The sequence below is a fragment of the Myxine glutinosa genome, chromosome 10 (genome assembly GCF_964187855.1).
Source record: "Myxine glutinosa chromosome 10, kmMyxGlut1.1, whole genome shotgun sequence".
Classification (NCBI taxonomy): domain Eukaryota; kingdom Metazoa; phylum Chordata; class Myxini; order Myxiniformes; family Myxinidae; genus Myxine; species Myxine glutinosa.
The window spans coordinates 106,013,032-106,039,948 of NC_136270.1; the positions used below are offsets into that span (position 1 = coordinate 106,013,032).

The following is a 26,917-nucleotide window of genomic DNA, read 5'->3' on the forward strand; positions in this document are numbered from 1 at the left end:
TCATCCTTCCGAGGTCGGAAAATTGAGTACCAGCTTGATGGTAATTCCCTGTGTGTCGCAAGAGGCGACTAGCAGGAAGGGCATCCGGCCATAAAACATTGCTTCAAAAAGGGGACCATGGTGCCCGAAAAAGGCCAACCCCTGCTCTGCGGGGAAAAATTGCCTCTAAAGTTTTTTGTTTTTTTTCTATGACATTGGCGAAGAGGAAGGATTTGATGTCCGAAGCAATGATGGATTCCATGACTTTGCTGATAATTGTGAGTAGTCTGATTGGTCTCCAGTTGCAAGGATCTGTTTTTGCACCTTTTTGTGTAAAGCGGTAATGTAATAATGGGCTGATGCCATCTGGTCCAGTTGCAGAATCAGAGTCAAGCTTTGACAGAAACTTCTCCACCTTGTCAGGAGAGAAGGACACAGATTCCAGGAGCAGCTGTGTTCGACTGGGTAATGTGGGTACAGAGAGAGATGTGTTTGAGATACAAGATGTTGAGGCAAACACAGAATTGAGGCATTCGGCTTTGTCACGTGCGGTGTCAGCTGTGTAGCCGTTTGAGGTAAGGGAGGGAGGGGGAATAAACACCAGAAACAGATTTGACCAGACACCACCAGGATTTGGAGGAAGGAGACAGGTTTGAGAGTTCAGTATTGAGAGTGGAGAGATAGTGCTTCCTGGCTCTCCTGAGGGTAGACACACACTTGTTCCGAGCTTGGTGGAAGGAACTGAGATTGTCTTCAGTTGGATTTGCCTTCCAAGAGGCAAAGGCAAGTTGTTTCAGGGCAACTGCCTCACCACAAGATTCAGTGTACCATGGACAACTGAAGGGTATGACAGCTGAAGACGAGATGGGATAAATCTGTGCATGAGAGAGAGCAGTTTACTTTGGAAGAATTCCCAGGATGAGTTGATGTCAGAGGCGGTAGAGATGGGAGACCAGTCCAGATGATTGATGGCTGCTTGAAGACCATGCCAATCGGCCTGAGTGAAATGCTAGACTCCTCGGCGCTGAGGAGGCTCTCTGAGAATGGCCAGAGAGATGACCACTTTAACAAGCACATGATCAGAAGAACTGATTGGAGCAGAAGAAGAGCAGCAGACATTTGCAGGGAAGTTTGTCATAACCAAGTCTAGAAGAGAAGATACTCCATTGACTGAGATCCGGGTCGGGAAATTGACAGATTGTGTCAGTCCCAATGAGTCGCAGAAGTCCTTTGCTGAGGTGCCGTGGCTGGTGAGAGAGGTACCCACACCCATCCAGCTGGCATGATGACAGTTGAAGTTGCCATATATGAGGAAGAGAGAGTTGGGATTAGTGGATAGAAGTTGGTCCATGTTTTCAGACAGTGAGATGTAAATGGAGTCATCACTATTTGTTGGATGGTACAGCACACATATGAACAAAAGGTGGGAGCGGAGAGGAAGCCGTAGCCAGAGGTACTCCTGGGGGTGGGGTGGTGAGAGGGCAGTGCAAGGAGAGTGCGGAAGAGTTTTTGATAAAGATAGCCACCCCACCACCAGGACCAGGCTCAGGTCTATCATTCCGGAGGAGGGAGTAACCAGGAAGAGATATTAAGGAATCAGAGACATCTTGAAGGAGGAAAGTTTCTGTTAAGCAGATTAAGTCTGGTTTGACAGAAGCAACCTGTATGGAGAGATCAATCAGGTTTGAGCGAAGGCCCCGGATGTTTGAGGTCCATACCGTTAAGGAAGAGGAAGGGGGAGCATCGGGTGCAGGATAGGGGAGGGGTAGGGTAAGATAAGGAAGAGGAGGAGGTAGGGAGAGCTGTTGATAGTGTGTCAGAGATTGCAGAAGAGTTAGGAGAAAGGGAAAGATGAGGAGGACAAAAGGTTTGATGGTGATGGGATGAGGCACAGTGAGGGGCTGTTTGAGGGGAGGCAGAGCAAAGTAGAAGGTTGGAGGAGGTGGAGGTATGAAATAGAAGGGAGATAAAGTGGGGAGGAGGCAGCTTTGAGGGGAGAGGGGAGGGGTTAATTGGAGAAAGATGGTAGGGTGGGGGGGAGATTTGAAGGGGAGGGGGGAGTTTTGAAGGGGAGAGGCGAGGGCGGAGGGGCAAGGGGGATTTTTGAAGGGAGGGGCGATGGGGGAGAATTGAAAGGGAGGGGTGAGGGGGAGTTTAGGAGGGAAGGTGTGAGGGGGTAGTTTAGAAAGTGGATGATTAATGAAAAACGAACATTTATTACAAACTGGGTTTATTGTGACTTTAACCTCTGTCATGCTAGAAACCGACCTTCTGTCATTTAGCTCTTCCATGAGTCCAGAACCTGTGTTGAAAAAACAGTTGCGCACCTTTCTAGATTTGCTTTTGGTGTAATTGTCATGCCAGTCATGGTAATCCAAAACAAAACTTTAGAGCCTCTTATAAATCCCAGGTAAGTTGGAAATTGGAAGCATCTTTTGGCTTATTCGCTTCCTCTTGTGTTTTCCAGGGTATCATTGACCAGGTTGAGGGTTATTATGAAGAACGTGGTGAACCTGCTGTGCTTCATGTACCAATCCTTGCACAGGTGTGGCACAAACAATGTCACTCGCTTTGTGCCTGTTCAGCATTTCTCATTACATCAAACATTTTAAACACGTGCTTTAACTTACTCGTATCCATTATCTTCTTCATCTTCTGAATTATTTTTTGCTTTGTTCGATTGACCGGACTGAATTTGTAATCCACGGTGTACCTGACTTTCAGCCCCACCTTTCTTTTAGGGCTTTTACTCAAGATGTTGGTGAGCTGGATAACTTCTTCTTCCTCTTATTCCAGCACATACTGCATCAGAATAGCCTCGCCACTGATTATGTGCCTCTCGGAGTCCAAGAAGAAACGCAAGGCATTTTAGAAGACCTTTCTGCAGCCTCTTTACTCCCTTTACCCCCCAGCATAAAGGTTTTGAACTCTGCAGCAGCAGCAACCTGTTTCAACCTCTCTTACTTGTTGTAAATGTGATTTATTTTTGATTTCCACTGACTGAATAATAATGCGTCTTCAGAGTAATATGACAGTTACAATCTCGATTTTCAGATGTGCTTTGCCCTATTGCGGACATAATCTCGGTAAACCGTTTCACAATCAACATGCACTGAGTTCCAGAGGGGTCTGTTTCACTGACATTCTTTGCATGATGTTTCAGCTGGATGTGGACACAGCACTGAGCAAATTGGAGGCAGCGGACTTTGGGAACCTGGTACGAGCGATTCGTTTTACCGATGCACCCTTTCATGCAGTCACTCGGATTAAACGACCGGCTTTTCCTTCTAATGCGAGTACAGTAACGTGAAAAAGTAAGTACACCCCATGTAAAGTTTTTACTTTTCAACATATTTCAACATACAGCTATTTGATCTTCATTTCAACAATATTGATAGATAAAGGTGATATAATATAACAAATATCATGAAACATTTACATTTGTTTTAGGTATTTGAAATAGTGATAAATGTCGGGGTGTACTTACTTTTTCCACATGCGAAATTTGCATTTATGTTTATTTAAATTATACAATGGACTACAAAATGTCAATGTTTCATGATATTTGTTATATTATATCACCTTTATCTATCAATATTGTTGAAATGAAGATCAAATAGCTGTATGTTGAAATGTGTTGAAAAAGTCAAAACTTTACATGGGGTGTACTTACTTTTTCACGTGACTGTATATCTACGTGTAACCAACAAACTGCTGTAAATGGCTATTTGTCAGGTCAGAGGTCACACTATTATGGGATTTTAAGTTGCACTGCTGAGGGAAATTTCAAGTAATGCAGTGTTGGTAAAATGTACAAAAGAAGGTTATTAGCAAAACCCGTACCGTCGGCATCAATTTTGTCTCAACAGGATAGCTCAGAGGTAGCACATTAGCTGTTGAGCCATACAAGTATGAGTTTAATCCCGATAGGTATTGTGATTTCGTATGCGGCCTGTGGCTACTGGTTGCCCCCTGTTACCAAGAATCTGGTACTCATTTTGCCAACCTTCGAAGTATGACAGGCTGTGTCAACCCACCTGGTGTTATTTAACGGCATGACAGGGGCGCACACTCAAGACCGTAAGATCCTAAGCCAGCCACCTTAACCATTAAGCCAACACCAGGCTTCCAATAGGGATATAATTTAACTATCACAGACAAGAAGTTGCATCTAAAGGCACTTGATTGGTGGGCATTTAAAAACCTCGCGGTACGTTTTGAAAGTAGGCCATTGTGCGCCTGTACCCAAGTCAAATTACAAATTCCTGCCATGCATATCACTGGGAAAGCAACGGAAAACCTCCCAGTATACTCCTTCCAAGAAAATGCTTTGGAAACATTCCATTCGCCCTTTGTTCTTAGAGTATTAATGCCCGTATTTGAATTGATGGAAGATAAAGTTTTAACCACATTATAACTACAATGCTACAATCACAACAACTACAATGTCACACATAAGATGAGGCAGTGATGAGTTATGACATGGGCCTCGCTCTATATCGTGCTGACATGAAGCCTCACTACCCCAAACCTTCTCCCTCATTCCTTCACCCCCCACCCCCCAACTTTCCTCTCTGGGAGACATTTAATATCTGGCACAAGTTTCATCTGCCGTACAAGATGAACCCTTACCTTGAGGCAATTGCTATAGTTGGTGATGTTTTTTTTATCCCCAAGTGTAAAAACACCCAAGCTGCAAGTTGTTCTTCGTGTATTTAAAAATAACCTGTTTATGTAGTGCCGTCCAAGAATTTGCTGCTGTGTGACAACATTTTAATTTCGATTTCAGTTAACACGATCTCAAAAAACATGCTCTTATTCCTATTTAAAAAAAAAAAAGTTGTAATTTTTAAAGTTGTAATAATTTTAAAGTGTAATAATTTTAAAGTTGTAGTAACAGTTGTAATTCTAGAAAGACCGCTCGCATGACAATTTCATTTGGAACCTATGTCATGATCTTCGTCTTTAACGGCCACAATTATTCCCACGTTCACGTAGGGGTTGGCCGGGCGAAGTTTTTTGGCCCAAGTACAGTATTTCACAAAGCAGTTGTCAGGCCAGACGTTCAACTCGGTTATTAGGGCAAGAATTTTGAACTTGGCCAGGGTGTCGGCAATAGGTCGCCAACTCTTTGCGGGGGTCTTTAACGTCCAACAACAAATGCTGGCTGACAGGACGCTAGTTTCACGTCCATCCAAGGTATGGCACACACATTGATGAATCCCCCTGCCTGTGAAAACACCCAGATGACAGTTTACAGCTGAGTCGGGATTCAAACCCAGGCTATATCGGCCATCTTGCCAGCCCCCCCATGTCATGTCATCATGATATTGTTCCCGCAGGGCACACTGATTTAGCATAGCGCGACTTAGTCAACGTTCGAGCATAATCGGGTAAACTGTGCAGACGTGGTCATACCAAACCGCTCGGTAAACTAACATCCACAACCGCGTCTGTAACAGACGTTGTAAATGTTACAGACGCGGTTGTGGATGTTGGTTTACCGAGCGGTTTGGTATGACCACGTCTGCACAGTTTACCCGATTCCACCCGAACGTTGACTAATTGCGCTACGCTAGATCAATTGAGGAAAAGGACACAACGGCTGGGATTAAAATGACACGACACCAAGGGTTCAGTTCTCAAGACCTCCGGAGGAGGTTATATTAGGGCGGAAGGTCAGATTACAACGACAAGAGGGACAGCATAGAAAGACAGGCACTTAGACACACTTATCTTATTCCCGACAGACCACAGATAAACAGGACAAAAACTGACTCACACGGGGATTGATGGCAAGGAAAGCGGGTAGTCGATGGCTCAAGGTGCACTCTTGGCTCAAGGACAGAATCGACCCGGTCCAGTCCAAAGATACGGGAGGTCTCACTCAGCGCTGGAAGGTCACGTTCTTTCTCCAAGCTGGGGGCGCATCTCACGTCACGTCCGGTCAGTCGCTGCGTATATCCGGCTCCTGACACTCCTGACATCCGGCCATCCCCGTCCTGCAGCCGGGAATTAGAGAAATTTCGCTCACCTGAAGCGAAATTAGAGAAATTAGAAATGGACGACGTCCCATTTTCCGACGTCCGACGTCCCATTTTGATGTTGAGTTGGAAATGGCAAATTTGATTGGTTAGGAGGGAGAGAAGACGAATTTGGTATATGGGAGGAACGGGGAAGACAGTAGGGATGTTTGTTGATTTGTAAAGTAGATGTTTATGGGTAGTGTTGTGTTTTGTGGATACAGTAAGGGGTAAGGGAGGGGCCATGTAGGTTACCTGGTGGGGGGGGGGGGCGTACGGTAGGAACATACCTGTCTCACCTGGTTCCCATGTGCCCCCAGTGTGCATTACCTTGCATTGCGTGCACTTTTGCGCCCTTACCACCTTACTCACTTGTCTTCTTCTTTTGTCTCCCACCTCCGAGGATCTGGCTTTGGGGTAGAGAGAGAGGAGAGAGAGGTGCTGGCTACGCAGTTGTGGGCCTGCACTTTCGCTGCTTGCTGCCGGGATCGATACACCATATGGACCGCAATTTTGGTGGCCACCCACAATGGACCGCAGTTCTTTTGCGGCCAAGCACCACCCATGGATGGACCTATGGGTCAACGTGGCACCTATGCCATACAAGGTGAACCACTAACAGTTGGCCCCCTGACGGCCACAATAAAGAAATGGACGCGGTTGGCGCCTTTCTTTATTTTTCTAAGGAAGTAAGAAGGCCAAGTGCACCACACGAAGGCAAGACCAGCGGCAGAACATCGGCCGGCTGCGACACCACACAATAATCACTAAACACTTTATTGGTGCACCGGATGGTGCTGACTGTGTGATGGGGTGGTGCTTTTGGTGCTGGGAAGGGGTGCTCTGCACATTATTAAAGGCCGTAGGCCACAGAGCACTCGTGGGTTGGTGTATCGATGCTGGCATGCGTGCGCTCTCTATGCATAACATCTGCATGTGTTCCTCCAGAAACAGGTCCTGGATCGTAGTGTAAATAGCAGCGTAGTCGTGTAAATAATGCTCCCTACCGGCTGTATGTTTAGTTTGCGAATTCTTTCCGGATTCGGTTATCCTGTGGGTGTGTTTCTGTGAGGAGAAGGGTGCAACGTCGCAGGGGGACATATTTACTCATTTGTGAATATCTGTAAAACTGTCGCACTCAGGGTAGAGTTAATAGTAGAGGGAACTACATCTGAGTGCCACACTAAAATAGGTAAAAATTTATCGGGTCGGGACGCCCCGAGGGTAGAGAAGGGTGCAATGTTGCGGATATGGCATTTTGGCCTCCATATCCGCTTGTAAATATTCCCCTATTTCCCCAATACTCCCCAACTATCCCCAATCCCCCATTCCCTAGTCCCATTGCCTGTAAATAACACTCTGTAGAACCGACCTTCCCCTTTTTCCCCCATTAAATGTCGTGCCCAGGTCCACCGCATCTCACGTAGACAACTTTCGGACATCTTGCTAGTTATTCTTAGTCTATGTCAGTTAAGGACTCGTTTCCATTAATTCTGACTCTTCGTTGCACCAGAATGTGATTATATGGCACCAGTAGTGAGTTTAGGACCTTCCCATACCTCCTCCCATCTTCTTCCCCAAACAACAACAACAACAACTACAACAACAACAACAACAACAACGGCGCGCGCGGGGAGCATATACGCAGCCATCATCAATTGAACATATACGCAGCCACTTACCGGACGTGACGTCAGATGCACCCCCAGCTTGAGAAGACAATCACCACATCCGAGCGCTGCGACCTCCCCGCATCTCTAGACCGGACCGGGTCGATCCTGCCCTGAGCCCAGGTGCACCTGGAGCCATCGATTCTGCCTTTCCTTGCCATCAATCCCCGTGTGAGTCAGTTTTTGTCCTGTTTATCTGTCGTCTGTTGGGGCTATTATAAGAGTGTGTCTAAGTGCCTGTCTTTCTATGCTGTCCCTCTCATTCCTGTAATCTAACCTTCCGCCCTAATATAACCTCCTCCGGAGGTCTTGAGAACTGAACCCTTGGTGTCGTGTCATTTTAGGCCCAGCCGTTGTGTCCTTTTCCTTCATTGATTCAGCGTAGCGCGACTCTGCAACGTTCGAGTATAATCGGGTAAACGTGCAGGCGCGGTCATACCAAACCGCTCGGTAAACCAACATCCACAACCGCGTCTGTAACAATATAAATCGAAAAACATGCTTGCGCTCAATGGACTGATAGCTTGTGAAGCATTGTCATTTTTTCTGTACTTATGGATGTAATCTCGACCAAACTCCACATTTCATGGGATTTGTCCTTAATTCAATGTTGAAAATGATCTTGGTGGTCATTAAAGTTGTTTGCGGTCTCAGAATCATGGACTGGTATAGATTTTTATTAGTCTTCATTCAAAAAATATTGCTATTTTATGGCACGGTCCTATTTTTAAACATGTTTAACATTGTATAGTTTTGTCTCACTGTAGTATTTCCTTCTTGTTGACTATTGAGTTGTTCAATCTTCAACAGCCTATTCCAGACCATTGTAGGACAAAGGCCTCACGTGACTCATGTTGAGGGATGTTTGGCATACTCGCCACGCTTGCCAGGCGATTGGTGAGAGTGAGCAGCCATGGGAATTGAACTCTCAGCATCCATGGGATGAAGAAACTCGTACAGTCAGCTCAACTCAAACTCGTACATACAAGGCTTTCATCCGCAGCTCAATGGAATACTGTTCTCCCCTATGGGCCGGTGCTCCTGCCTCACACCTAGCTCGGCTTCACGCTGTTGAAACCAAAGCTTTCAGAATTATTGGAATCTCCCGCGATGAAGCTATCTCTGAGGGCCTTTCACTCACTCACCGCAGGCAGGTAGGTGGTCTTTCTGTCTTCTACCGACTCCTCTCCGGCCTTGCACCCCCAGCTCTCTCTGTGCTCTGTCCCCCAAATATTCCTACAGGTCGCACAAGATCTGCCAGCAACCCTCTGATGGTTAAACTGCCGAAATCTCGGCTCTCTGCTCACCTTCACTCTTTCATTCCTCTTTTCTCCCGCCTCTGGAACAAACTCCCTCACTCCCTTCAATCCCACTCCTCCCTCCAGGTCTTTAAAACAGCTGTTCACCACCATCTCTTATCTTCCCCCATCCAAAACCTTGATCTTTTCTACCCCCGCGAATTCACCCCAGATCCACCTTGTTTGAAATTCCAACTTCTTTCCTGGAAGTCCTGGCAGTGTCCATATGTTTTATACCTCTCCCACCGCCCCCTTCCCATGCCCCCCCCCCCCCAAAGCCCTCGCCCTCTCTCAGATCTCTCGATGTCTCCATGTCTCTCGGTCCCTGCTCTCAAATGTTGTGTTTGTGTCCTTCCCCCTCTCTCCCCGTCTTGTCTACCGCTCCCGATGTTATATGTTTTGTGTGTCGGTTTGTCTTTCTGTGTGATTAATGTTCGCTCTTTCACGAGCCTCGATCTTGTATACAAAAAAAAAAAAAACTCCATTCAAATTTTTATTAAAATAATCACCTCTCACTCATATCTCAGCAAAGTGCCCGACGATAAACAAGTTACTTTATGTGACCCTAAATGTATCACTGCAATTGTGCTTTAGTTCCTGTTCGATTGAAAGTTTGGAGCTAAATAACAGAAGTATCCCATTGTGCTGACATTCTGCTCATCCCCTAGTCTGAAGAGTACTATGGTCTCCGCCGCTTCTACTCGATCCTTGGTTCTGTGGTGTTCTACAAGGTAAGATTTCCACCTTTCGGGATGGCTCGTGCAATTGTTCCCATATTTTGCAATAATCTGCTTTGGTGAGAAACTCGCTTCAATATTTGTATTTCTCTATCGCTTGTTTGGATTCTTTACACCACTGAGTTAAAGCTTTTACTATCATTAACTCTTTTCAGCGAATATTAATTTCTACCATGTTATAAATAAATAATAAATAATAATAAATAATAAATAATAAAATAATTTCTACCATGTTGTGGTTCAGTATATGTGATTGTTGTGGTAAAGTACCTCGAGATCAGCCTTCATTTTGCATTGGCAGGGCTATCTCCTGAGCAACCATTTGCCACAGGAAAGGCTCAGGAACATACTTCTATTCTGCCGCCACCGCAACTTGCTGGGTGTAGGCATGCCAAGGCTTTCCCGTCTCATTGCCTGGCGTGAAGTGTTCCTGACTGCAGTCCCAGCCATGCACACTGGCTACACAGAACCGGAGGGGGCGCGCTATTTCTTGCTAGTGCTTGGCTTGGTAAGGGTATTCATGGCATAACTATTTGCACCCCATGGAAGTTTGTTCCCAGAAGTATTCCAGCATGATGTAAATGGACAAGTTTTAGTCCCAACTTTTTTCTTTTCTTTTTTTGTATACAAGATCGAGGCTCGTGAAAGAGCGAACATTAATCACACCAAAAGTCAAACCGACACAAAAAACACAAAATAAGGGGAGGGGTAGACAAGATGGGGAGAGAGGGGGAAGGACACAAACACAACATTTGAGAGCAGGGACATCGAGAGATCTGTGAGAGGGAGAGGGCTTGGGGGGAGGTGGGAGAGGTATAAAACATGCACACTGCAAGGACTTCCAGGAAAGAAGTTGGAATTTCAAAAAGGTGGATCTGGGGTGAATTAGCGGGGGTAGAAAAGATCAAGGTTTTGGATGGGGGAAGATAGGTGGTGGAGAACAGCTATTTGAAAGACCTGGAGGGAGGAGTGGGATTGAAGAGAGTGAGGGATTTGTTCCAGAGGCGGGAGAAAAGAGGAACGAAGGAGTGAAGGTGAGCAGAGAGCCTTGATTTTAGCAGTTTAACCATAAGAGGGTTGCTCGTAGATCTTGTGCGACCTGTAGGAATATTTGGGGGACAGAGCACAGAGAGAGCTGGGGGAGCAAGGCCGGAGAGGAGTCGGTAGAAGACAGAAAGACCACCAACCTGCCTGCGGTGAGTGAGAGGCCCTCGGAGTTAGCTTCATCGCAGGAGATTCCAATGATTCTAAAGCTTTGGTTTCAACAGCGTGAAGCCGAGCTAGGTGTGAGGCAGGAGCACCAGCCCAGAGGGGGGGGAACAGTAAAACTTTCCTCTGTAAAAGCTCTTTGCTGTTTCTTCCTTTGTGTAGGGTCACTTTCTGCTTTCCGTGCTGCTAGAGACTGGTGGCTGCACAGTGCCACTGCAAGGCCAACCAGGCCCCGATCCTGGCTATGTGGAGCAAGCCTACAAAGTATTGCTTGAGCTGGAGAAGCATTGTATACCGGTGCAGCTCGACTCTTGTCTACACCCACAAAAGGCTTCATCCACTAGGCCTGACCTCTCTAACATAAACAAAAGTGATGAACAACCTGGTAACAAAGGTAGCGTCATGAGGTGTTTAAAAAAAATCTATTTGTTTCATGATGTGTGATGTAGTTGTGGACCTACCATTTTGGATTTCTTGTTGCTTTTCTTCTTACCATCATTTATTCAATCACTTGAGAGGTTGATCCATGGGTTTTGAGTCGACCTTAATTGAAGTGATGTTTTTGTTCACAGGCTTCAGACGACATGCAAGGACACAGAGCCTCCCCCCAACGATTCCATTGGGCCTAGCACAGAACATGAAGTCGTCAAGATCCAGGCATCTGAGTCCAAGCCCCCAACGCAATCTCAGTGTCAGTTTTACCCCTCTGAAGCCCCCAATTTCCCCTACCTGGGGTGGCTATCGACTGTGGAAAGATGGCACGGGAGCCAAACAAAGCCAGGAAAATGTCTCCAGGTTGGTGATTGTAAAGTTATCACACCACAACTGACACAGCATTATTCCCCCATCCATACCTTCACTTTCTCCTTAGGGTTGGACAGCTGGAGCTAGGCATGGAGATCCAGAGGCAGGGAGATGTCCCGGAAACATAGGATACGTGGACAGCTAACCCATGATGGAGGAAAATATTTGAGTTGTTGGTTTTAGCTTTTTAGTTTTGAGCACCAATTCTGTCTTGGTAAGGGGGGTTGAGGGTGGGGGGAGTCACAGCTGCTTCCATGTATAAATAGTCTGACAGCATTATTCAGACTAGGGCATGCCCGTACTATATCTATATCTAAAATTATATCCCCCCCCTCTATTTACATGAAATGGTTTGGTCCAAAGCGAACGGCTTGCGAGTACGGGGACAATCCCCCCCCCCCTCTATTTACATGAAATGGTTTGGTCCAAAGCGAACGGCTTGCGGAGTTTGGTAAAGAAATCGCCATAGCGTGCACAAACGCGCAGGAAAGCGAAAGAATCGCAAATTAGTTTTAATTAGTTTTAAAACATAGTTTAACGCCAACATAGCGGCAACATAGTTTGCCAACGTGAAATAAATGAATACGCTCTCAAATGTGCCGTCCGAGGCAGAGTCTGTTCGCCACGTTCGGCACACGTGATAACTCGCTGCTCTCTGATTGGTTGAATCGTTTTTTGGACATAGCTCGGTAACTACTTGTCCGATTAATATGAAACCTTGAAAAGGCACATCCTCGGGTCCCCAGCAATATACCTGGCAAGTTTCAAGTATATCGGACCGGTAGTTGTCGAGAAACAGCGGTCGCATACACACACACACACACACACACAGAGATTACTGGAATTATAGATAGATTACCGATAATCATTGGTTAGTTTTATGGAGAAATGATACTTTGAAGATATCTCCTGCAGTCACAAGTGTTTTCTGAAATCAGCAGTCTTCTATCATTCACCCCATAGTCCACCAAATACGGAGCTATGTGGGAGTCACCAAATCAAACCACAAAAGATACATGCCATCATAAAACAATTCAACCTGTAGGAGGTAAATATTACCCATGATGGATCCAGACATTTGTTAATATTTCTAGATATGATGCATGAATGAGGTAGATTGCTGCAAATGTTGTATTTGTATTCACTAGTAATACCCAGTGGGAGGGGGAGGGCGGGATGAGTTAGTGGAATTATTTTGTGTTCTTCACCTGACCCTAGGTACCCTGAGCACGTATGCAAAATTTGGTGGAGATTGGTCGTCATTTTCAATTCTATAATGATCAACCATACATACACATACAGAGAATTGCCTTGTCAGGTCATCTCATCTCGATTATTGAAGAGAGTAACTTTTAAAATGGGTCGTGTTTTATAAGTGTCTGTCCGTCCAGTCGTCCGTTAACTTTTTGCTACTCCTCCCTTATCACCTGGCTTATTGTTCTGAACTTTAACACATGAATAGAAAACGGTAGTCCGCACAATCGCTCAGGCTTCAATTTTTCGATTTTGGATCATGAGGGCTCCTGGGGGGGGGGGGGGGGGGTAATTCCCAAACTTCGGATCCCTACTCATCCCTTATTCACCAACCAGTTGCTCAGAAACCCAATACAGCCCTCCTACTCGATGGTCCGCAGGATCGATCAGTCTTCGATTTTTCGATTTCGTATCAGGGCGTCTCCCAGGGGATCATGGAGGCTCCCAGGGTGTCCCAAAAATCAGCAGAGGTCTGAACTACAACCTCAAGAAATGACCGTCAGCCCACTCAGGGCTATTTATTTTAGTATGATATCCTGTTTAAACTTGTGATTACAATTGTTCTTATTTAATTTTGCTTTCTCATGTTTTCCCTGCCAGGTCTATGTCAGGCCACAGTAGCTGCCTTTACTTTTTGTCTTTGGAGATTTCGTCAGCAGTGTACATCACCCCACGTGGAGGACTTCTCGGAGATTCAGGAAATAGCCTGAATCCAAAAGTGCTTATGAAATTTCTGCACTGTTGTAATGACATCCACTCACTTTTTGAAAGTAGGCGAACACCCAAGGTATGACCGTCTTCCACCCATCCATGTCCCTCTCGTCTACTTGCACATTCATTTTATCCCGCTGTCACCTCCACTGAACCCTCTCATGGATATCTGTGCCACACTCACTCAATGTTTCGTTTGCTGCATTCTCTCAGTGCCTTTGGCTCCTCAGAACACCTCCACAATCTCCTGCCTTTTCTCTCTGTACTCTTGCTCTCAGTAGGACTTTATATTTAGCTCTCTTTTCATATTATTGCTGGAGCTTATTCTAGTTACCTCCACCACCGAAACTGGATGAAGGTCATGTATTTACCCCTGTTTGGTTGTCTGTGCGCTGAATAGCTCAAAAAGTTATGGATGGACGAGGATTAAATTTCAGACATGAGATCAGGACAGTCTCTCTGGACATATCTCTTGCTTTTGACACAGTCTGGCGTCCTGTGTTACTCTCTAGAGTCTAGACTATCTGCCTATGGCATCAAAGGCTAACTCCACGCATGGCTTACTGACTTCTTCTACCCTCATAGCCTAGGTGTGGCTCACGATGGAATCCTTTCTTCTCTTCCTGTCAAGGCTGAAGTGCCCAAAGCCAGTGTTCTGGGCCCAGTTCTATTCCTGATCTTCATAAGTGATCTCTCTGCCTCCCCGGAAGATCCTATTCATATATTTGTTGATGACTCCACCCTGTGTCGTGACATCCCTCACCCTTCAGACAGGCAGGCTGCAGCCTCTTCCCTTCCTTCACACTTTGATAATATTACAAGCTGGTCAAACACTTGGAATATGTCTTTCATTCCTGACAAATCCCACACACACACACTCTCTGTCTCTCTCTGTCTCTCTCTGTCTCTCTCTGTCTCTCTCTGTCTTTCTCTCTGTCTCTCTGTCTCTCTCTGTCTCTCGTCGAGCAACACCCCCCTCTCATATAACTTCTTAACTATTCTCTTGAGGAAGTTCCGTCATTCAAACTCCTAGCTTTCACTGTCAGCCATGATCTTTCTTGGGCAGACCATATTTCAAAGATGGCATTCAAAGCGAGCCACCGACTGCCATCTTCTGTCATGCAAAGTCCCACCTTGGCACACCTGGACTCCTATCCATGTACAAGGCCTTCAGTATTCTCCCCTGTGAGCTGGCTGCCCTGCCTCACATCTTGCTCAGTTTGATGCCGTGGAAACCAAGGCCTTTATCATTATTAGAATTTCCCACGATGAAGCTGAGTTTATGGGCCCATCACTTCGCCATCGCAGACAGGTTGGTGGTCTCCCTGTCTGCTACCGCCTCCTTCCTGGTCTTGCAACCTCTACTCTTTCAGTGCTTTCCCACCCAAGGTTTCTGCAGGGCATACTCAGTCCACCATAAACCTCCTTCTGGTGAAACCACCGAAATCCAGGATCACTGCTCGCCTCCATTCATTTGTTCCTCTTTTTCCCCACCTGTGGAACCAACTTCCATGGCCCACGCTCTCTTCGATCTCACCTTCCCCTTCAAGTTTTAAGACAGCTGTTCACCACCATCTCAGATCATAACCAATCCAAAGCCATGATATTTTCTCCCCTCGTTAAGCTCCGCCCCCTTCCTGAACCAACCCCAAGCCCTCCTCCTTCTAAATTTCCAGTTTCACTCCTGAGAGTTTCCTTGTATATCCATATTGTCCACCCTATGCATCCTTCCCTTCATTCCCCCCACACCTATTGCTTATCCAATTTTGCCTCTTTCTTGGCCTTGAACTCTGCTGTTTGTGTCTTGCGCACTCTCTCAACTGTTTATTTTGTGCTGTTTCATCCTGATCCATTCAGTGTACTCGTACTAGCTCTTCCACGAGCCTCAATTATATATAAATATTTCCTGGATAGGTTGGTTGTGTGCCAAGGATAAGTTCATTAGATTTTGGTGAGGATCCAGATCCGAACACGAGAATTTTTGAAGTGATTCTTCACAATTGAGAAATGGGGCCAAAAACGATGTGCGTATAGCACGATATCTCGAAACGTTATGGATGGATTATGATAAAACTTGGTGGATGAGTTGGGTAGGTAACAAGAAGCCGATTTGATTTTGGTTCAGGTCAGAATCCAGATCTGGCCTATCAGTGGAATACAAAAGGTGAACTGTTCAGCTGCAGGGTATGCTCTCTACTGAGTGCCGCTCTAGTTTACATTTTTGTATTTCACTTTATCTCATTTTGTCAGTGAACTAATTTAAACTTTTATGCTTCCTCTTGTTGCTATTTTATTGTTATTTTAAACTTGTTCATTAAATGTTTTCCAAAGTCAATCTCTCTCTCTCTCTCTCTCTCTCTCTCTCTCTCTCTCTCTCTGTGTGTGTCTCTCTCTCTCTCTCTCTCTCTCTCTCTCTCTCTCTCTCTCTGTTTCTCTTCCTTACCCATTCGTTATTCCCTTGCTAGTTGTGCTAACTTGTTGCCCTGCTACCTCACTGACAATTTAACTTTATTCTCCCATGAGCCTTACTCTTGTAGATGAAAAATAAATGGTTATTTTTCCCCTCCCATCCTTACCCAAGTGTTCTCCACCTGTAGCGGATGACCCTGTGCATGAGCATGGTGTTGTATTTTCTCTTGCTCCAGAGAAAGGACAGGACTTGCACAGACAACCTTTACTTCGCAGATACTGGGTGGTTGGGTGAGTACTTGTGTCAAATCGTCAAGTTACAGAGCTGGTTAACTCCAGCCAGTCTAAAGGGCATTGCCTCACATAAACTTCACTAGGATGCATCAATAAGTACTTGCAAAGAGTAGGATGCATGAATACATATTAGTGAAGAACACTTCCTTACGAACGGGTCAATTCCCACAGAATTTGTATTTTACTATAAATTACAAGCCTGGTGTTTGGCTTAACAGTTAAGGTGGCTGGCTTAAGATATTTGGGTCTTGAGTTCGAGCCCCTATTGTGCTGTTGAAATAACACCAGGTGGGTTGACTCAGCCTGGTCATCCTTCCGAAGTCGGCAAAATGAGTACCAACTTACTGGTAACAGGAGTACTACGTCAGCGGCACAGCTGTGCTTCCAGAGAATGATGCAACCAGCAGCCACAGGCTGCATGCGAAACAACAACAACATTATGAACTAGAACGTCATTCTGTAAAGAGCATACCTGCGCCAGGCTCAAAGGTTTACGCTTTGTATCTCACTGATAGGCCGGTTCTGGATTTGTACCTGAACCAAAATCGAATTGCTTGTTCGTGTCGCCTAACCAACTTATTCACCAAGTTTTGTACAAATCCGTCCATAACCTTTCGAGATATCGTGCTATATATTGGTTTAAGCCCTATCACTGAATGGTGAAAAATCACTCAAAAAATGATCGGATCCAGATCAGGATTCAAATCTTCACCAAAATGGAAGCAATTCGTCCTTGTCACACACCTGACCTATCCACCAAGTTTTGTCCGAATGCGTCCACAACCTTTTGAGACATCGTGCTATACATCATTTTGACCCTGTCTCTCAATGGTGAATAATCACGCAAAAAAAATATTGGATCCATATCTGGTTCCGGATCTTCACCAAAATCTAATCATTTCGTCCTTGTCACATTCCCAACCTCTCCACCAAATTTTGTCCAAATCTGTCCACAACTTTTTTTTTGAGCTATCTTGTTCACAAACAGACAGATAAACAGACAAGAAAGAACTTCAGGCAGTAGCCTGATAGGTATGACGAAAATCGAGGGGATCAATTAATTGATTGATGAATTTTTTTTTTTTTTTTTTTGTATACAAGATCGAGGCTCGTGAAAGAGCTAACATTAATCACACAAAAAGACAAACCGACACACAAAACACAAAAAACAAGGGGAGCGGCAGACAAGATGGGGAGAGAGGGGGAAGGACACAAAAGAGAGGGGGAAGAGGGGGAAGGACACAAACACAACATTTGAGAGCAGGGACATCGGGAGGACTTGGGGGGAGGTGGGAGAGGATTAAAACATATGAACACTGCAAGGACTCTGGGGTGAATTACCGGGGGTAGAAAAGATCAAGGTTTTCGATGGGGGAAGATAAGAGATGGTGGTGAACAGCTGTTTTAAAGACCTGGAGGGAGGAGTGGGATTGAAGGGAGTGGGGGAGTTTGTTCCAGAGGCGGGAGAAAAGGGGAATGAAAGAGTGAAGGTGAGCAGAGAGCCTAGACTTTGGCAGTTTAACCATAAGAGGGTTGCAGGCAGATCTTGTGCGACCTGAAGGAATATTGGGGGGACAGAGCACAGAGAGAGCTGGGGGAGCAAGGCCGGAGAGGAGTCGGTAGAAGACAGAAAGACCACCAAACCTGCCTGCGGTGAGTGAGTGAAAGGCCCTCGGTGTTGACTACATCGCAGGAGATTCCAATGATTCTGAAAGCTTTGGCCTCAACAGCGTGAAGCCGAGCAAGTTGTGAGGCAGGAGCACCAGCCCAGAGGGGGGAACAGTATTCCATTGAGCTGCGGATGAAAGCCTTGTATGTGGTGAGGAGCTCAGGTGTGCCAAGGAAGGACTTCGCACGACGGAGGATGCCCAGTCGGCGACTGGCTTTGGAGGCCAGCTTGGAAATGTGGTTTTCCCAAGAAAGATCATGGCAGATAGTGAGACCCAAAAGCTTGAGCGACAGAACTTCTTGGAGAGGATTGTTGAGAAAGTAGATGGCAGGGTTGTCCAGTCGGTCCTTTCGGAGAGACATTGTAAGAGTGTGAGATTTGTCAGGATTGAAAGACATGTTCCACTTGTTTGACCAGTCTGTGATTTTGTCCAGGTCTGCAGAGAGTGAGGAGGCTGCAGACTGCCGATCTGAGGGATGAGGAATGGAGCGACAGAGAGTAGAGTCGTCAGCAAAGAGATAGAGAGGATTTTCAAGAGAGTCAGAGAGATCATTGATGAAGACCAGAAAAAGCACAGGGCCCAGAACACTACCTTGGGGAACTCCAGCCTGAACAGGAAGAGGAGATGAGAGAAACCCATTCAGGGCCACACGTTGACTACGACCAGAGAGAAAGTCCGCCAGCCATGCGTGGAGATTTCCATGGATACCAAAGGAGGAGAGTTTGGTGAGCAGAGCAGGGTGCCAGACCGTATCGAAGGCACGTGAAATGTCAAGGGAGACAGCTCTAATTTCCTGTTTGGCATTGAGGACCTCCATCCATTGTTGAGAAAGCAGAAGCAGCATGTCCAGAGTAGTGACCAGGTCTGAAACCAAATTGATGATCAGAGATCAAGCCATTGGAGAAGAGGAAAGATTTAATATCTGAAGCAATGATGGATTCCATGACTTTGCTGATAATTGGGAGAAGGCTGATTGGTCTGTAGTTGCTGGGATCTGTTTTTGCACCTTTTTTGTGCAAAGCGGTGATGTTGGCTGATTTCCAAGCAGATGGCAGATGACCTTGAGCAAAAGAGAGGGTGAAGAGAACAGAAAGAGGGAGTGAAAGAGCAGAAGAACATGATTTTAGGACCCGTGGGCTGATGCCGTCAGGACCAGTTGCAGAATCAGAGTCGAGGGTTGACAGAAACTTTTCCACCTTGTCAGGAGGAAAGGACACAGAGTCCAGGAACAGCTGGGTACGACTGGGTACGGTGGGTACAGAGAGGGATGGGTTTGGGACACAAGATTTAGAGGCAAACACAGAGTTGAGGCATTCAGCTTTTTCACGTGCGGAGTCAGCCGTTAAGCCGTTTGAGGTGAGGGAGGGGATGGAGGGGGAACAAACACCAGAAACAGATTTGACCAGACGCCACCAGGATTTGGAAGAGGGAGACAGATAAGAGAGTTCGGTCTTGAGAATGGTGAGATATTGTTTCCTGGCTCTCCTGAGGGTGGACACACACTTGTTTCGGGCTTTGTGAAAGGAAATGAGATTTCCTTCCGTTGGATTTGCTTTTCAGGAAACGAAAGCAAGTTGTTTCAGGGCAACAGCCTCACCACAAGATTCCGTGTACCATGGACGGGAGGAAGGGTATGACAACTGAAGACGAGATGGTATAAATCTGTGCATGAGAGGGAGCAATTTACTTTGAAAGAATTCCCAGGATGAGTTGATGTCAGAGGCGGTAGAGATGGGAGACCAGTCCAGATGATTGATGGCTGCTTGAAGACCGTGCCAGTTGGCCTGAGTGAAATGCCAGACTCGTCGACGCTGAGGAGGCTCTCTGAGAATGGTCAGAGAGATGCCCACTTTGACAAGCACATGATCAGATGAGCCGATTGGAGCAGAAGAAGAGCAGCAGACATTTTCAGGGAAGTTTGTCATAACCAAATCCAGAAGAGAAGATGCTCCGTTGACTGAGATCCGGGTCGGGAAATTGACAGATTGTGTCAGTCCCAGTGAGTCGCAGAAGTCCTTTGCTGAGGAGCCATGGCTGGTGAGAGAGGTACCCACACCCAGCCAACTGGCATGGTGACAATTGAAATCACCACATATGAGGAAGAGAGAGTTGGGATGGGTAGATAGAAGTTGGTCCATATTATCAGACAGTGAGATGTAGATGGAGTCATCGCTGTTTGGTGGACGGTACAACACACATATGAACAAAAGGTGGGAGCGAAGGGGAAGCCGTAGCCAAAGGTATTCCTGGGGGTGAGGTGGAGAGAGGGCAGTGGAGGGCGAGTGAGGAAGAGAGTTTTTTATAAAGATAGCAACCCCACCTCCAGGACGAGGCTCAGGTCTATCATACCGGAGGAGGGAGTAACCTGGGAGAGATACCAAGGCATCAGAGACATCATGAAGGAGGAAAGAATTGATTAAATGCATAATTAAAATTGATCAATAATAATCATAAAATAATTAATTTGATTATTATCAATTGGCCAATCGCAACCTATACCACCACTGTTTCATCCGAATCGAATTTTTTTCAAAATTAATTTTCCTTACGAACGGGGTAATTAATGGAAACATTAAATAATGAATCGATTAATTGATTAATCAATAAATGAAAAATACCCTTTACAGCCACATAACTTGGTCACTGTTGTGTCCAAATATCAGCTTCCTAGCTTAAAAGGTGCCTGAGATATTGCCTGATGAGAAAGGAAATAAGTAAGTACTTAATAAATCGATAATAATTAAGTAATTAATCAATTAATTGATTAATCAAAAAATATATATAGTTTTTGCCAAAGCACATACTCACTATTGTGCCCAAACTTCAGCTTCCTAGCTCAAAGGATGGCTGAGATATCACCCGGACAAACATACAAGAGAACCTTGACCTTTGACCTTGACCTTTGACTTGTATAGTGAAAAGACATTGACAGCCTCACTTTTGTCATTCGGAATCCTCTGGTAAAGTTTGACGAAGACAACAGAAAGTGTTCGAGTTATCACACTCGCAGACAAACAAAGAACATACAAACAAAACATACATCCACAGCCATTGAGTTTGCTGTCGACTTGTCATCATTCAAGTGCGGCAGACATTAAATGTAGTTGGTGAGTAAAAATGTAAATACAATTTTTAAAAGTATCGTAACTTTTAATGAAAAAAAAACGTTTTTTTAAATGCAACAGAATGTAGATATGGTATGCCAAAACGTTATTCAAGAAGTATTACTACATTTCCTTCTGGGTGCTCCTACTGTGTCCTAAACGTTCCAGCTGTCGTAGAATAATAAATGTTACCGATGGAACCATAACATTAAAGCTCGAGGTCCCCCCCTTGGCGAGGAGAATGAAATGAATGAATGAATGATCGTTTTAAGGCCATTTCCCAGCTGGAGCGGGGGTTAGCCTTGCGGGCCCCATGACAATCATGGTTCCCTGTTTGAGGCAATGTTTTTATGGCCGGATGCCCTTCCTGACGCCAACCCTTGGTCACGCTCTTACGATGCGCAGGGATACGGTGTACCTATTCTAAACCGGGGTACACACCGGGATCATTCATCCCAGCAAGCTGGTACTCAAATTGCCGACCTCGGAAGGATGACAGGCTGAGTCAACCCCCCTGGCGTTAATTCAGCGATTGATCGGAATTCGAACCCAGGATCCTGGGATCCCAAGCCGGCACCCTAACCGCTAAGTCAACACCAGGAGGAGGTGCAACATAAATCACATGCACATGCAGACAAATACATGAGAGAACACCAGACTTGAGTTCACACAACACAGCTGCTAAGCTTAGCGAAAGTGACATAATTTGCTGGGTACTCTGGGTGCTGGCTGGATACTCGATGCCATTGAAATTGCTTTTCTTTCTGCACTTAGTGGGTAATTAAGCAGAAATTTCCTCTTCCATATGCATGCCAACCGATGGAGTTTATCTGTGTTCCATCCTTTGAATGCTGAGCATCAATCAAGGAAGCAGCACACACATTTTAGTCTTTGATATGACTTGGCCAGAGTTAGAATTGACTCAGAGCAGACACAGACACTCTAACCACAATGGTTAGACCACTCAGTGGGTGTGGTTGACTTTATTGGTTTTTAAAAACTTAGGGCCGAATTTACGAAAGGAGCTTAGTGAGCGTCTAACCAACACACGCCTAACCCTTGAACACTGACAAAAACATTGTTGTACACACACAGCTAGTCACCCGTCTAGATAGCAATTTACGAAGGGAGATATACAGCCAATTAGTTGTGTGTGTCTCAACAGACGATTAGCCTGTGAAACACCACACATATCTCCAACATCCAATTGAAATTATGTACTTGCATAGAATCGCAGCGCCACGGACAATTGTTGGAGGGAATTCAGCGCATTGCTCCTTATCGTCAGTTCATCCAGGTCATGTTACACGAGATTCAGTAGCTAACAAAATGGTTACCTTGAGGGTCTCAAACTCCAGCCAAATTTGCTGTTGTCATGCTTCTCAAGAGGTTTGCATCTATCCTCTGATATTCTCAATTTATGTCCACGAACTGCCCTATTCTGATCCTCTTCTGCCTCCCCTCGAGCTAATTCAAGCAAACATCCCATGTAAACTACCAATTATTATAAGCTGTGTAATTCTTGCTTCAAGGCCCTTGATACACTCTTAAATATTTATTGTGCGTTATACACTCTTGAACATTGTATATTAATACATTAATTACGTTAATTATATAATTAATTATATTGATTACATTAATTGTATTGTAATACATTAATTGCGTGTAATACACTCTTAAACATGCCATTGCCGACGTGTAAAAGTTTCTTTGTTATTTAAACGCTTGTGATTAGGTTTTAATCTGCATTAGATAATCATTCGTTGGTGATTGGCCATTAATGTTGAATGGGTGATCATCGCACGATTAGCGATTCTACACCGTCTAACTCTTAAGCGCCTTATATTTCGTAAATTCGGCCTTTAGAGTCTTAATCCTTAATATTAAAGTCTTTAGATACCTTTGAACCAATGACCACCAGGGGGGTGCAGGCCTAATGTACTCTGCTGGGTCAACAAACCAACAAACATTTTTACTGTAATACAGTACTTTGCACATAATTCCAGACATCACTACTCTCACGGATAGTATGGATGGCTCAGGGTTTCCCATAGAAAACTTCAAAAACGAACGTTCAAATCTTTGGCTTTTCTTTAAATCTTTATCTAATTTTGGAATAGCTTTTGAAGACTGAATTCTCAGATGTACTGTATGTTAGTTATGGTTCTTTAGTTGCTGATTAGTCTGTTTATTGGAATGCTTCCATTAAAAATACCTCAAGTTTGAATCATTTTATACACTGTGTCTTAATATATCCTTGTCCTTTATTTAACAACATCCTTAATTAGCTATAGTCAACGTAATTTGAAACATTCCCAAATACTATTGACATTCATCCTGCCCCTACAGACGCTGGTTTGAGAAACCCAGGCGAGAGGTGTTTGTCTGTATGCACGACCCAGTGTCCCAGACAGCTGTAGAGCTGGCCTTCCAGCTGGGCTTTGGCTGGCTGCGAAGCTGAGTCCTACTCTTTGCACCTTTTATTTTTTTACTAACCACAGAACCTCGATAATTGTGCCTCTTTTTATGGCTAGGCAAGACCCATCTACAGTGTGTGCATAAGTGCACATGTGTGAGATTATGGGAGTAATAGGGGAGGAAGGCAGCGTATAAGCATTGTCTTTTTGTAGGGAGCAATTTATTTCCCTTCCCAAGTTGCCCTGATCATATTGATAGTCAACGACAAAGTGCACACCAGACCAGAATTCACAGGCCGACACCTGACGATCTCATTTGAGCCAGCTGTGTTTTACCAACAATCTGATCTAAGCATACTCATCATTATGTACGATGTCCTATGTACCATTGGTGCTGCCGTACCAGTTACCAGGCTACAGTCCTAGTCGGGTCGCCACTCCGACTCATGAAGTCATGGCAGGAATTTGTAATTTGTTCAGGGTGCCGATGACAACTCTCCTACTCTTCGCGAAGGAGACAGTGGGATTTTTAACATCCACCAATTAATGCTGGTAAACAGGATGCCCAGTTTACCGTCCATCCAAGGGATGGCAAACACCTTGATTAATCGCCCTGCCTGTGAAACACCGGGATCGCAGTTTATAGCTGGGTCATGACTGGAATCCAGGCGAGACAGATTTGAGGCAAGTGTGCGTATCTCTAGATGACCCTGCCAGCCCAACCAGAATACTGAATCTCCTAAAATGATAGCTCAGTTTTTTGGTAAGAATCTAAATTCTTATTATTTCATCTTTCAGCTTGATTTGAATCAACAAATTCTAGAATACCAGTTCGTGTCCTCACCACTTAGTCACCACCCCTTTAAAAAAAAAAATTGTATACAGAATCTAGGCTCGTGTAAGAGCTAACACATTGAACATGAAAACATACACAGACACATAAAATATGCAATGAAGGGAGTGGGAGACAAGAGGGGGAGAGAGGGAAGCACGCAAGCACAACAACAGTAGAAAACAGGGACGTCGGTAGATCTGTGGAAAGGGAAGGGCTGGGGGAGGAGGAAGGGGTACACGGTATAAAGCAAATGAACACTTCTAGGAATTTCAGGAAAGAAGTTGGGGTTGAAAGAGGTGGATTTGGGGTGTTTTAACGGGGGTAGAAAAGATCAAGGTTTTGGATGGGGGAAGATAAGAGATGGTGGTGAACAGCTGTTTTGAAGACCTGGAGGGAGGAGAGGAATTGAAGAGAGTGAGGGAGTTTGATCCAGAGGCAGGAGAAAAGAGGAATGAAAGAGTGAAGGTCAGCAGAGAGTCTTGATGTTGGCAGTTTAACCAGAAGAGGGTTGCTGGCAGATCTTGTGTGTCCTGCAGAAATATTTGTGGAGCAGAGCACAGAGAGAGCTGGGGGAGATAGGCCGGAGAGGAGTCGGTAGAAGATCACATCCATTCTACGATCGACCATATTCACGATTAAATCCTTTCTTTTCAAACTTGCACCAATTTACTTATTTTATATCTGCTTATTGCTCCCTACAGGGAATGAATGCTTCCTCCCCAACAATGTTGTTTCATTTTACAATGGTTTTATTACACATTTAATATGAGCTTCATTTGAGATGCATCAAATCCAAAGGTTTTGTTTGAGACCTGGCAAAGCCTGATGGAAAGAGTCTGTTGTTTATATATTTTGTTCACATTACTCGCTGATGCTTGTTTTTTTATATCTCTGCGACACACAACATCTTTTTGTGGAAGTCATTTCCAAATGTAAATTCTGTAAAGTAAAAGCAAAAAAATATTGGTAAAGTAAAGTAAAAATAATTGATAGGATCTGACATGGTGGTGAACACTAATCCACTATCCAAAACCATGATTTTTTCTACCTCTGTGAAACCACGGCCCTCTTCAAATTTTGCAGTTTTTTCTTTTTGAGAGTTTGCTTCTCTATCTATCTTGTCCACCTCATGCATCCTCCCCATCCCTCATCCTTGCCAACCCACATCCCTTGTTTGGCTGTCTCCATCTATTTTGTCCCTCGGCCCTGCTGTTGGCGTTTCTCTTATCTTTCTGCTGTTGCTTTTGTTCTGTTCTGTTGTGTTCTGTTCCATTCTGTGCTCCAGCTCTTCCACGAGCCTTGACTTTGTATTACAAATGTATTTATTTATTTAAAGCTTCATTGTCAAAATAACCACCAGGAGACTCTCCCACTATCCAGCTTATTTTTCAGTGCCCTAAACTCCTCCTGAAACTTTGTCCACAAAGTTAAATGCGAAGCATTTGCCCAACAACCATCTAATGTCTGCATTGGAAAGCATGTATTGCTTGTTAACATTTTTCACAGCTTATCCTCACTCCTGCGAGATTATGTCAATGTAGACTGTCGTCAAGGGATTGGCAATTGACTTTTTGACTCAAGTTAAATCCACATTGATTTTACAATTTTACAAACTCCATTCATTTTACAATTGTGAATATGCACATTTTATGAAACTGTCAGGATGCAGATGTTCAGCTGAGGCTACATACAGAGTATGGGCAGGGATAAATTCAAGTGCTGGGATACAGGAATAATGGAGGAGTGTGGGCAATGTGGGACTGAGTGTGAGGTTTGAGCTTGTAATGTTTTGAGATTAAACTGACTTTGTGAAAATTGCTTCATGTGCAGAGTGTTTTTGCACTCGTCACTTTCAGCATATTACAATTGATAACTAGATGGTATTCATAGAATACTTACCCCGCGCAGTCGACTTGGTGTGAGCCAACTCTTCTGCTTTTTAAGGTTTTTTTTCTTTGATCATATATGGCTGCCAGACCATGTGACCTATGACGGCATAAACTTACATTCTCCAATATAATTGTTGCGTAGTTGCATTCTCAAGAAATTTCAAACTGATCGGACTAAGAGTTGTCCCTGTCGAATTTTGACGTCATAATTAAGGCACCAATGATATCGTTAACAACACTTATTCCCCACGCAGAGTTCTTTACAACGAGCTATGTTTCAATTTTTCTCATGGAGCGGTTTCGAAGATAGAGGTTGCACGGATGTCTTCCTTCTTTGTCTGTTTGTCTAAGTCAATCGCCTACAGGTTGCAATTTTAAACAGATCTTCATGAAACTTCACCAAATGATAAAGTAGGTCATAAGGAAGAAGGTCAACATAGGCAAAATTTATTAAATTGTCAATTTTCATCCGATTTACTTGTAATTTAAAGAGGATTTGCAAATCTGGTGACTGAATTCAACCACAAATTATTTTTTCGGTCAATGTACGCCTAAAGGTCAATAGGTCAAAGGTCAAGAACCTATTTTAGGGATTGCACAAGTATCGTGCTATG

General features: G+C 44.7%; 1 protein-coding gene across 2 annotated transcripts in view; it reads left to right on the top strand.

Moving 5' to 3' along the window:
• The window catches only part of INTU (inturned planar cell polarity protein), a 39,467-nt gene extending 13,235 nt beyond the window's left edge, over positions 1–26,232 (top strand). The window contains exons 8-17 of one of the 2 annotated variants that reach the window (XM_068126325.2): positions 2,447–2,524; positions 2,721–2,898; positions 3,143–3,196; positions 9,639–9,701; positions 10,009–10,215; positions 11,079–11,301; positions 11,489–11,711; positions 13,575–13,761; positions 16,267–16,385; positions 23,512–26,232. In XM_068126325.2, coding sequence (XP_067982426.2) covers positions 2,447–2,524; positions 2,721–2,898; positions 3,143–3,196; positions 9,639–9,701; positions 10,009–10,215; positions 11,079–11,301; positions 11,489–11,711; positions 13,575–13,761; positions 16,267–16,385; positions 23,512–23,623 — 1,444 coding nt within the window. In that variant the 3' untranslated portion in view covers positions 23,624–26,232. Of the gene's footprint in view, positions 1–2,446; positions 2,525–2,720; positions 2,899–3,142; positions 3,197–9,638; positions 9,702–10,008; positions 10,216–11,078; positions 11,311–11,488; positions 11,712–13,574; positions 13,762–16,266; positions 16,386–23,511 lie in introns of both variants that reach the window. The other variant, XM_068126324.2, reaches the window with a different exon arrangement.
• The last annotated feature ends 685 nt before the right edge of the window (positions 26,233–26,917 follow it).